Raw genomic sequence first — 11,744 nt, forward strand, 5'->3', positions numbered from 1 at the left:
AGAGTACTTACTTGAGGACTTCATGTAAATATTTCTTCATTCAAGTTTTTTGTGTGTTCATTGTTTAAGATTAATAGAATCCGAATAAACATCTGTCTTGTACAGAACTAGAACTTTAAGCCTTTGATTAAATCACTTTTTTTTATTTTTAATGGCCAACTCACACAAGCATTTGCAATTGACTCTGCCAGAGATTACATTTTTGACTTACATTGTTCACAATAATCACACCAATAGAAAATCATTGATATAACTGGAAACAAACAGAGAAAGAGGTAGTTTAAGCGGCAGTTACGACACAAATCAGTGCCTATGTAAAACAAGTCATGTTACATAGCTACAGTAATTATTCATGTGTAATATTAGTGTGCCTTTTTAATTTACAATTTTAGGGACTCTCCCAACTAGCTCTATTTGTTGGATGAATTACATATCTTATCAGGATATCATTATAGTTAACCAAAGAATTGATTTAAATATCAATTGACTCAACACAAAGGCTTTGTGGCTAAACTTTGAGCATAAGAGATGCAATACGATACAGCCAGACACACTGTAAAATAGTGCTTCTAGCAGCCAACGGAGATGTTGAAAGTGTGTTCGGTCCAAAGCAAACTCCGGGAGTCGTAACAATGATAAATTATTCAATGATTTGTGGGGCCTGAGTAGGACAAGTATCTCGTAACAGGGGATAGTGTGTGTGTGTGTGTGTGTGTGTGAGAGAGAGAAGGGGGGGGGGGGGACTATCGGATACCACTCACAAGCTTTGCCATATTGTTTGTTCAGGACAATAAGAGAAGAGATGAGCTGTTCAACAATCACAACTCATTATCAAGCTTCTTTTGTCGCCTACTGATGGATTAAAACCGTTTGAGTTTTAATTATAAACAAACATACCAAGTGTCCTTTCAGGGCTTCCTTAGTCCTTAATAAATATTCTATTCTTGGTCATTCAACCAAATCAATTTCAGTACAAAAATATCTGCTATATTGGGGTCCTTAGGATTGTTTTGGTAGATTCCTCATTACCATCAGATTGCCTTAAACGCTGTGCAAAATAATGAATATCTTTAAATCTAATTTTTAAAAGTGCTATACATGCTGTGTCGAGTGCGGTGTCAATAGCCACTTCCTGTCTGTGTTGTAAACTGGGGGTATGAACTGCGACCAAACAGGGAGGTCTCTTCCACTCTATAGGCGCTCAACTGGTCCTTACTTACAGTGGGTTTGAAATCCTCAATCAACTGAACCTCTTTGTTCTCGCTGCTCAAACTACCGCTCCTGTCCAACGGTTTGGACTGGACCTGAGGTTTATTTTGACCGCCCTCGTCGGTCAAGGAAGATGTGAGATTGGTTACAGCTATAAGATCGGTTACGGATGTGACTTCCGTGTTGTCTGCCTCTTTGCTTTCCATTGTTTCTTTGGTGTCGTCAAGTTGTGCCTCTGGCTGGGAGGCTTTCGGTTCCGACGGCCCTCCTGGAGCCTGGAGGGCCTCATCGGTAGTGTGGTCAGGCTGAGGTACATCTTTTATCTCCTCTACCGTTGTTTGGTTTTCCTCTACCTCAGGTTCATCTTTCACTTCTTCCTTCTCTGTTGGGAGCTCAGAGTCAGGCTCGGTGGTGCTCTCAGGTTGGACAGACTCTACGTTATTGTTTTCTCCAATGTCTTCCGTCTCCATTTTGGAACTGTCACAGTGTTCAATGTTCCCCTTGGTAGAGGCATCTTTATCTCTGTCTCCTTCCGATGAGCCAGTGTTGTTTTTGTGCTTCCCTAAAGTGTTCTCTCCCTTGACGTCTGTCCGGTTTGACCCTTCGGTACTCTGGTCTGCCTCTGAAGTGGGTACTACGGTTTTCACTTCAGTTAGCTCCTTCAACTTCTGTTCATCTTCAGCAGGTTCTCTCTCCTCCAGGCCTTCGGAAGGATTGCTTCTCAGGTCCGACCGTGCAAGTTCAACTTTGGTATTGTCGGGAGAGTTATTGCTATTTTTTAACAAGGGTTCTCTCTCCTTTTCGTTCTTCTCATTATTTTCCTCATTCTTCTCAGACCTGGTCATGTTTTGAGGCGGGCTTGCTGATTGCAATAGCCCATAGCCAGACGCACCGGCACTGGCATTTGATGGCAACTCTTTCATGTCATCTAGAGATTCAACAAATGTCTCAAAGTACTTTGAAGTTTGATGTAACGTCACCCAGTCTGTGACAAGATTGTCCCTGTTGTCTTTACTCTCGAAGACATCTGCAGTCACAGATTCTTTCTCATTAGTTTCATTGACCTCTAGAAGGCCAGGATCGTCCTTGCCCCACTCTCTGCTCTGTGCTGCCTGACGGATAGTAGGCTGGGCCGGGTCTGCTTCTGGTTTGAACACCACACTTTCGGCTTCCTCCGAAGGTTTGCTTCCTTCTTCTGTGTCTGCACTGTGTTCTCCACTCACAGCAGTGGGCTCAACAGCGACAACAGAGTTATGATCAGTGTCTGTGTGGTTGTCGTCGGTATTCAGAACAGACTCTATGATGGATTCTACCTTTTCATCGTCTACGTTGTCGGCTGTATCCACTACTGTAGGTCCGTCAAGGGAATCAACTTTTACGCCGTGATTCTGGTCATCCTTTTTTGTGTTCATTTCTGAACCTTTGCCCTGATTTTCATCTGGGCTTTCATCGTCAATACCTGTGTCTTTTTTGTCAGGAGGCTCCTTGGCTTCCTTGGATTCAGCAGATTCTACGACTTTAGAACCACTCTGCAGCTGTTCTTCCTCCACTTTTGGAACTTGATCAACTCTAGGTCCATGATCAACATTTTCCGGTAAACTTTGATTGTCTTTTTCCTCATGGTCATTAGTGCGATCCTCCTCCTTCTTCTTCTCTTCATTTGGTTCTTCTGAATGTTTAGGATCTATCTTCTCTCCTACCACAACGCGTTTGGCTTGATTGCCCTGGTCTTCAATGTTCTCCTTTGTTTCAGCAGATGTCCCCTGTCCTGCTGCTCCTGAATTTTCCGCAACGTCTTTATCTTCATTATCACCATCGGACCCGGGCATGTTGCCTTTGAGTTCTTTAGCTTCGTCCTCGGGTTGAATCCCTATGGCCTTGTCTGCTTTGAGAGCGTCCCCAACATTTTCTGTTTCAACATTGCTTTCATCTGATGTCTTTTCAGCCTCCGTCACTGGTTCTTGATCCACAGTTGTTTCGGCCAGTTTCTCAGCAGTCTCAGAGGCTTGTTTCTGGGGGTCATTCTCTTCTACTTGTTCTGCCTGTTTTACAGCTTGGTCTTCAGTAGACTGAGAACTTTCTTTGGTATCTACACTGTTTTCTATTTCAGCCACCTGTATTTCGGATCCCTCTGCATCAACTTTATTTGAACTGTTTTCATCTCCTGTTTCCTCAATGTCTTTCTCTGGCTTTTCCTCTTTTTGCACATTCTCTTCATGTGCAACTTCACTAGCTTTGTCATATGTTACTTCTAATGTTTCCTTTGCTTCAGCCTTTATGCCATCTTTGGTCCGTTCTGTTGCTTCCATGGCTTCAACTTTCTGCATTGATTCCTCCTCTGTTTTACATCCTTCCTCCTCCTCCCTGTCGTTTCCGGTATGTTCTTTGGCCTCCAAATCACTCCCCTCTTCAACCTGCCCTGCCTCACTCTTTTCTACATTATTATCCTTGCCTTCCTCCTGCTTTTCTACATTGTCCTTTTCAACATTGTTCTGCGGCACAGACGTCAGACTTCCGCCCTCCCCTCCTGTATCATGTGTCATTCTGCCTCTTAAGCTCTCCATCTCCTCATGTGAAGTGCTCTCTTCATGTAAATCCTCCACAGGCTCGTCATGGTCTATTTTAGTCCCACTTGTTTCCACTGCTGCTGCTGTCTGTTCGGCTTGAAGCACCGCGGCGGCTCCACTCAGCTCTGATGAGCTACTTGAACTCTCTGCCGGGACTCGGGTCCCTGCCGTCTCCACAGTGGCCTCACCTGCCCCCAGTTTTCCCCTGCCAGTCACAGCTGTCTCTCCGCCGCCGGTGTCAGCCGGATCGTCCGAGGGCGGGGTGTTGGTGTCCGCCGCTTGACTTGTAGCCACAGTCGAGGGCTGGGTGTTGGTGTCCACTGTTTGACTTGTAGCCGCAGTCAACGGCTCATCCGAGGGCGGGGTGTTGGTGTCCGCCGTTTGACTTGTAGCCGGCTCCTCCTCTGAGAGCTGGGTGCTGTTGTCCACCGTTTGACTTGTAGCCGGCTCCTCCTCTGAGAGCTGGGTGTTGTTGTCCACCGTTTGACTTGTAGCCGGTTCCTCCGAGGGCTGGGGGTTCTCGTCCACCGTTTCACTTGTAGCTGCAGTTGACGGCTCCTCCGCGTCTTGTTGCAGAGCGGTTTCAACATCTTTCTTTTCCTCGGGTTCTAATGCTGCCAAGTCCTCATTGGCTTCATTGTTTTTGGCCTCTGGTTGACTGTCGGCCTCCATGCCTTCTTCCTTTTTAACCTCCTCCACCTCCTTCACATCCTCCACCACCTCCTTCACCTCCTCCACATCCTCCTTCGACTCCTCCACCGCATCCTCCACCTCCTTCACCTCCTCCACCTCCTTCACCTCCTCCTCCACCTCCTTCACCTCCTCCACCTCCTTCACCTCCTCCTCCACCTCCTTCACCTCCTCCTCCACCTCCTTCACCTCCTCCACCTCCTTCATCTCTTCCACCACCTCCTCCTCCGCAGCCTTGTCCCCAGGTTTCGCCGGTTCATCCGCTTGAGGCGTTGCTTCCTGGTTCTCCTCCTCCACCTCCTCCACCGTCTCCTCAGGCTCCTGGGGTGGAGGTGCCTCCATGTCGTCCTTCTCCTCTGAGTCCTCCTTCTCTGTCTCTATCGTTTCCTCTACGGGATCTGCTTCCAATGCAGGCGTCTCTTCTTCTGCTTGCAGTTCTTCGTCCTTCTCCTCGCCGGCTTCTTCGTTGGTTTGCTTTGCTTTGAGTTCTTCCTGGTCGTCCTGCTGCTCGACTGTCACCTCTTCAGCTTCTGCGGCGTCGACGAGGCTGGCCTCACATTTGTTCTCCTCTGGCTGGGTCGGTTCTTGCGTCTCTGAGGTCTCGCAATGAATAGGAGTAGCGTCTAAAAAAACATGACGAAATGTTTGTTATAGAATGTTTGTTATAGAATTACATTTCCTTTAATCGACAAATTTCATCATCCAGGAACCCAATCCTGAATATAATGGCTTTATTCAGGATGTAATTTGAGTACTATAGGAATATATCAATTGTTAATTTACTGTCAACTGTAATGGAGAACGGCATTCAGAACTTAACCTTTATTGTTTTGCTGGTTGTCTCTACCAGTAAACTCCTCGTCTTCTTCTGTGGTGGTGTCACTAAGTTCTGGTTCAGAGTGGCACTGGCCCTCCGTTAAAATGGCCTCTGCTAGCTTCTCCTGAACAGACTTGGCTGGAGTTACCCGGGGAGAGATAAGAACATTGCATGTGCAACACAATCATTCCAACGACGTTCTGCACAGCATGCACAAAGGGAAACGAAAGTCACACGTGGATAATGTTTATTTAATATTGATACATGCAAACAAAATAAAATACAAACACTCAAAGACATGCAAAAGAAGAATAACATGCAGCAAAACATATAAAATATATGAAATACAAGCTTCATTCTATAGCACACAACACGATTACAGGACTTCATATGAGCTGTTCAATTTAGTTGTGGAAAATTATGTTATACCTCCAGATGAAATTAATATCTAAATCCTGAAATAAGAGGCCTTGGTTGGTCTCGTAGTTCTACACCTACTAACATAGGTTTGGTTTCCAACACTAGATAGTGTTACAGTTGTGTGTGGAGGTTATATCTAAAATATGTTTTGCATTAAGATATTGATTCATAGAGCACAATTACAACACGACACGAGAGAGCAAACAAACAGGCTTTTGCACACTGTAATATAAATTGGAAACGTGTGAGCACACAGAGCAGAATAACAGAACAAGCAGTTGAACGCCAAACACAGAAATAGAACAAATCAAGCTCAATGTTCAAAGTGTTTTTCCACTATTAATATCAGAATCACATCCACACGAGACACATACCAGATTCATCAAACAATAGTCATTTTTTTGGCGTGGTGGAGGGGGGTGAGGGGGTAATAGTGGAAAAAGCCGACACTGCAATCCAACCAGGTTCACCACAAGGCCACAAGGACTAGGCAGGCGGAACGGAGTCCGTACGACCTGCTGCTCACTCACCTCTCTCCGGCTCCGCGGGCACCCCTTCCCCTTCCCCGTCGTCTGCCGCCGAAGCGGGGGTGGGGGTGTCCTCGTGTCCCTTACCCTCGCTCCCGGGGGGGACGCTGGTCTCTGACTCCTCCGGCGCCGTCTCCCCCGTGTCCCTCCCCGTACCGCCGTGGTCCTCCGCTTCCTCGGCCGCAGCGGGGGCTGCCGGTGGATCGGGTGGGGGTGATGGTGGTGATGGCGGGGACGATGATGGTACAGGGATCTCGGTGTCGGGGGGATCCGCTTCGGTCGGGGGGTCTCCGGCCGCGGGTTCGGCGGGGGGTTCCTCTCGGCGGGGCTCCGGAGGGTCAGCGTCTCCTCGGGGGTCTTCAGACTCGGCTGCGTGCCGGTGGTCCCCTTTGGGGTCTTCGTCCTCGCTCGGTCGCTCACTGCTGGAGGACCTGGAGGCTGAGCGGGACCGACTGCCCTCTGGAGCGGGGGAAGTGGTGTGAGGGAGATATTTATTACCTGCATTTTGTTTTGTGAGCTTTTTACCCTGAAGAAAACCCAATGGTGTGAAAGCTAAGGGCTTTAACTGAATAAACTTCAACCTAAACATTTAGAAAATTCCTTGCAATATACACACGCTCAAGTTGAGTAGCACATACGTTAAATACCCTTTTTCTCAATGTTAAAAAAACTCTAATTATGTGAGCAACGGTAGCTGACTATTGTTTTGTCCTACTTTGCTCACCATCTCCATCATCGTCTTCACTGTCTGAGGCATACTTGTCCTTCCTCTGCTGTTCTTTGTCACTGGAGTGAGACGGAGCTTTGCTCTGTTTCGCCTTGGAGTTCTCGTCTGCCTCGTCATCTGCTTCGAAATCCTCCTCATAATCTGCAAGAACATACAAACGTGTGCTCCGTTGTTTTAGAAATGTTGTCGGCAGGGAAAGATGGCGGATTGGAAGATTGTACTTCATAAAAATGGCCTTTTGCCTATTGTCCGATGCCGACGATACATTCAATCCCTTTCATTCATCGTACCGTCTCTGGGCTTGTCCTCATGTATGATCTCTTCCTTGATGTCCGTCTCCATGTCTTGAGGCTGAGGTGTCCGTGGGTCCGCCGTGGAGGCAGTCCTCTCCTCCTCGTCCTCCTCCACCTCCTCCCTCTCCTTCTCCTCGGCGGTCTCCTTGTGGGCGTCACTGGGACTGCTGGTCGTCTCTGTCTCCGTACCGTCCGTCACCCTCTTTGGAGGAGGGGTGGGCTTCTTGTCCAAGCCCATCGCTATGATACACCTGGACAGGGGAACACATGCCGTGATTTTCCGGAGCAGGGGCCTGGCCATAGCGGGGCCTCGTTGGGGCCCATGCCCCCCCCCCCCCCCTCCCCCTCCATGCGCCCCCCCCCCAGTATGAATGGTCACCCAGAGCGCCACTCCAACTAAAATGGCTTTTAAATAAGTCTCAAACAGTAGCATCAAACAATAATATTTTGGTAACATATATTACATGCACTGCAATGCCCTGCAGAGGTCAAGGTGTTTGAAGGCCCCTCTTATTCCACCCCTACTACATTAGTTGCATTAGTCTGGACACATCACTGTTCAGGAGCTAATTCCTTATGATGCCAATACAACATTAATTTGTAAAAAAGTAAAAAGAAATTAAACTCGAGCGAACATGCGAATTGCGCAAATTGGCGTGGGTGGAAAACACGTGCATAACCGGCGAGATATTTCTGTCTATTCCCGTCTTTGCGTTGCCTTTTACATGCGTTTGTGCGTTGTCGGTGGCGGATGCACCTTTGATTCTTACTTGTAACAGGGAGACGCTCCCTCCACTCCGGTGAAGCCGAAGTGTTTTCGGCGGCCGGTCAGCCGCGAGCCCCTGCGGTGTTTGAACTCACAGCAGGAGCTGAGGCGCTCGACCTGCAGGCCGTTCAGGAAGAAGGTGAGGCTGAAGGGGAAACCTCGGTGCCGGCGAGACACGAACTGGAACGCTTCTGAGGAGCGGCAGGAGGACATGGGGGGGCAGAGGGGTCACTATGGTGGTACTCGTCGCAGAGTTAAGCTCTATTCAGAATCCATTGACATCTACAAACGGCCATGACTAAGAACAAGGCTGTCAGCTAAAAATCGTCCTGACCTACCAGCTGTGATTGGATAGTGAATATATTCACCAATTGTATGTGATACGATTGTTCATCGACATTTATTTCTGTTCTTTTTTCTGTAAAGCACTTTGTTACTCTGTTTAGAAAAGCGCTGTATGAAGATTATTATTATTATTATATTCAGGTTATCGTGTACAGTACAAGGGGAAATATTATACCAACAGGTGTGAGTGTGATTAGCCATTACAAGCCTTTTTCACAAGTGGGCGTGTCCAACTAGATGCGTTCTGTATAGATCAGCCTACCGTACCGAGTGGACTGTAGCAAAAGTTGCTTATCTATCTGTCATACTTCTAGGTGGACTCGCTCACCTGTAACGGCAAATCACACACCTGGTGGTATAATACGTCACCTTTAAGGCGATTGACACTGACACACACATGTACACACACGCACCCTTGCACATCTACACACCTACACACACACACACACACACACACACAGTGTCCTCCTCACCCCCCTCTTGGAGCCGGCCCTTGTACACACAGAGGTTCTCCCCCCCGCAGTGCTGCTGGAAGACCTTGACCTCGTCCCTCAGGTCCACCAGGTCCCGGGACAGGTGCACCGTCTTGCCGCAGTACACCATGTTCACGCCCACTCTGCTCTGGTGAACCGAGCCGCGCAGCATCGGCGGCTCCTGGGGAAGGGGGAGGAAGGAGGACTCCTCACGTCGAGAGAGAGAGAGAGAGAGAGAGAGAGAGAGAGAGAGAGAGAGAGAGAGAGAGAGAGAGAGAGAGAGAGAGAGAGAGAGAGAGAGAGAGAGAGAGAGAGAGAGAGAGAGAGAGAGAGAGAGAGAGAGAGAGAGAGAGAGAGAGAGAGAGAGAGAGAGAGAGAGAGAGAGAGAGAGAGAGAGAGAGAGAGAGAGAGAGAGAGAGAGAGAGAGAGATCTCACAGGTGGCTGACCTCATTGGCGTCGGTGGCGGTGGTGGAGCGTAGCCGACGCCCCCTGACGGTTCCGTTGGAGGTGACCCTCGTCCCCCGGTCTCTCCTCTTGGTGGTGGGGGGCACGGGGGTCACAAAGTTGTTGATGACCGGGAGGCAGTAGGGGGAGACGCCCTGGCAGAGCTCTGCGGTGATGCCGCGCTTCAGTGGGTTCCTGTCGTCCTGGAGGGGGTCATGTGACATGTTTAAAAAACACACGAGCTACGGATGGAGAGACGCTCACAGATGGATGGGAATTCATTTCTGTTCAGCCACAGGCGTAACTTTGCCTCTCCTTGTTATAAAACAACGTGCATCCAAACAACTTCAGCTCATGCAACCTCCCATGTCAGTGTTGCTTTACGAATACGATAGCATATCGGATTATCGGACAAAATAAATAAGTGTTGTCTTGTAGGCTTTAGACTGATTGTACTGGCTTGCATCCATTCGATATTGCAATGTTAGAGGCCTAACTGCCTAGTGAGAAATTTTTGTTCGGAAATGCGCGACAATCGCGAGATGGGAACCCCCACCCGAATATATTGATGGGTATTTCGCACTGGGTGTAAGTCAAGGCATGACAATATGATAACATGAAGCTATAATACCAGCAGTGGGGTAAGGTGTGGGGTGCATGCTGTCGGGGCCATCCCTTTATTTGTTTTATTTTTATATATATTTTACGCATTTTTTATTTTACTACAGTGTTTCTATGTGAAGCACTCTGAGTTTGCCTCGTGTATGAAAAGTGCTATATTAATAAAGTTGCCTTGCCTTGCCTTTATGAGGTATTGCGTCTAAAGGGTGAAACTTCTAATTGCAAAAATGCACACAATAGTTGTAGAAAATAACCTATTTAACGTATGGACACACCAGTCTCCTCTCTGGCAGAGTAACTGATTTTTCAAAGAAGAGCCTGCAGCATAGAGATTCTCCATAACAATGCACACACACACTTACACACACCCGTGTCCACATTGTTGTATGTGTAAGAGGGTTGTTTGCATATCTGTGTGTGCGTGTGTGTGTATGGAAGTATATGCGAGTGTGAGTGTGTGTGTGTGTGTTTGTGTGTGTGTGCACGTGTGTGTGTTTGTGTGTGTGTGTGTGTGTGTGTGAGCATATCCAGGTGTCTGAGTGTTTGAGTATATGTGTGTTTGACGTGTGTGTGTGTGTGTGTGTGTGTGCGCGTGTGTGTGTGCGTGTGTGTGTGTGTGAGCATATCCAGGTGTCTGAGTGTGTGAGTATATGTGTGTTTGACGTGTGTGTGTGTGTGTGTGTGTGTCTGTGTGTGTGTGCGCGTTTGTGTGTGTGTGTGAGCATATCCAGGTGTCTGAGTGTGTGTGTGCCTCACCGGGTTGGTGCCGTCCAGCGGCCGCTGCTGGCGGTGGTCGGCGGAGACGCGGTGCCTGCGGGGGGGCCGGCGCCGCAGCGAGGCGGCGGGGCCGCTGCAGGTGATGGGCTGCAGGCGGGCCGGCCGCAGCACGGTCTCCGGGGCCGTGTGCGGACGAGAGGAGCCCGGCTGCACAGAGAGCCAGGTCAACATCACAGCTCATCTCTGTCCTGGCACCGCAGTGGGGGAACAAGCTCCCTTCCGGTACTTGTAATGCTAATGCTAATGATGCTTATCGTTCTAACACGGATGATACTAATAATGCTAACAATGATACTATATTTAAGAAGAAATGATACTAGTTTAAGAAGAAAAGGTGCATCTTTTATTTTTTCAAACAAAACATTTCTGCCTCAGTATCCACAAGGGCCGGTGTTTTTATATGTATAATTGAATTTAGACGATATCTAATGAACAGAAATGATTGACTCAGGCCAAAATAAAGTCTGTACAGGAGTATGAAGCTTCTCTCCAGGCAGCGGCTCGTAGACTAAATGTCATCATACAGCCATCAGATCCTGAACAAGCCCTAACGCGCCGTGGGTTTGAACTGGCTGACGGATACGAGATGAGAGAGGGGATTTAGAGCGGGTAAACAGCTCTGTATCAGCACCAGGTCCAACCACACTCAGACACCCATGACCTCACTGTTTGCTCCTCCTCAGACAGCGAGGAAACTGTTAAGCAGTTCACGCTTCGACAGCTACGACAAAATGCACTTCATCTCAGGGACTTCCCTTTAAAAACGCCCCCGGGAGCTCAGAGCAAACACGCAGAGTGGCGGAGCTCAGCAGCGCGCACCAGATCATCTGTGCCTTTAGCCAGAATACCCCTTAAGCCTGATGGATACTACTACGATGCCCCGTCACTCTGACTGACTGTGTGTTAAACCCAGAACTGTATATCATACAGACAACACCACACACCGCAGGGGCCAACTCGGGTATCGCTGGAAAGTCTAGCCCAAAGGTTCTGTGTTTGAACCCCTGCGTCAGCAATACCAGATTTTATTACCCGATAATTCTAGCCGCAGTCTACCTGTAGGCCTC

The 11,744-nt window shown here is 48.3% G+C and overlaps 1 protein-coding gene across 1 annotated transcript; it reads right to left on the reverse strand.

The window, feature by feature from the left end:
- Positions 1-142: 142 nt before the first annotated feature.
- On the reverse strand, positions 143-10,863 carry erich3 (glutamate-rich 3). Its single transcript, XM_060067935.1, has 9 exons — positions 10,657-10,863; positions 9,282-9,482; positions 8,835-9,015; positions 8,021-8,207; positions 7,248-7,501; positions 6,955-7,098; positions 6,234-6,689; positions 5,287-5,421; positions 143-5,089 (listed from the first exon to the last, which is right to left on the reverse strand). Exons 1-9 carry the CDS (start codon positions 10,846-10,848, stop codon positions 1,119-1,121), a joined length of 5,721 nt encoding a protein of 1,906 aa, XP_059923918.1. The 5' UTR covers positions 10,849-10,863; the 3' UTR covers positions 143-1,118.
- Positions 10,864-11,744: the final 881 nt, after the last annotated feature.

This window comes from Gadus macrocephalus, chromosome 12 (assembly GCF_031168955.1).
Source record: "Gadus macrocephalus chromosome 12, ASM3116895v1".
NCBI classification, from domain to species: Eukaryota; Metazoa; Chordata; class Actinopteri; order Gadiformes; family Gadidae; genus Gadus; species Gadus macrocephalus.

What these genes read in the sequence shown, in the direction of transcription:
- erich3 (XM_060067935.1), bottom strand. Translation starts at nt 10,848, where the DNA reads ATGTTGACCTGGCTCTCTGTGCAGCCGGGCTCCTCTCGTCCGCACACG. An exon ending in GGGCCGGCTCCAAGAGGGGG is followed by an intron (nt 8,208 to 8,834) that starts GTGAGGAGGACA and finishes GCCGCTCCTCAG; the next exon opens with AAGCGTTCCAGTTCGTGTCT. An exon ending in GCCCGCGGAGCCGGAGAGAG is followed by an intron (nt 5,422 to 6,233) that starts GTGAGTGAGCAG and finishes GGGTAACTCCAG; the next exon opens with CCAAGTCTGTTCAGGAGAAG.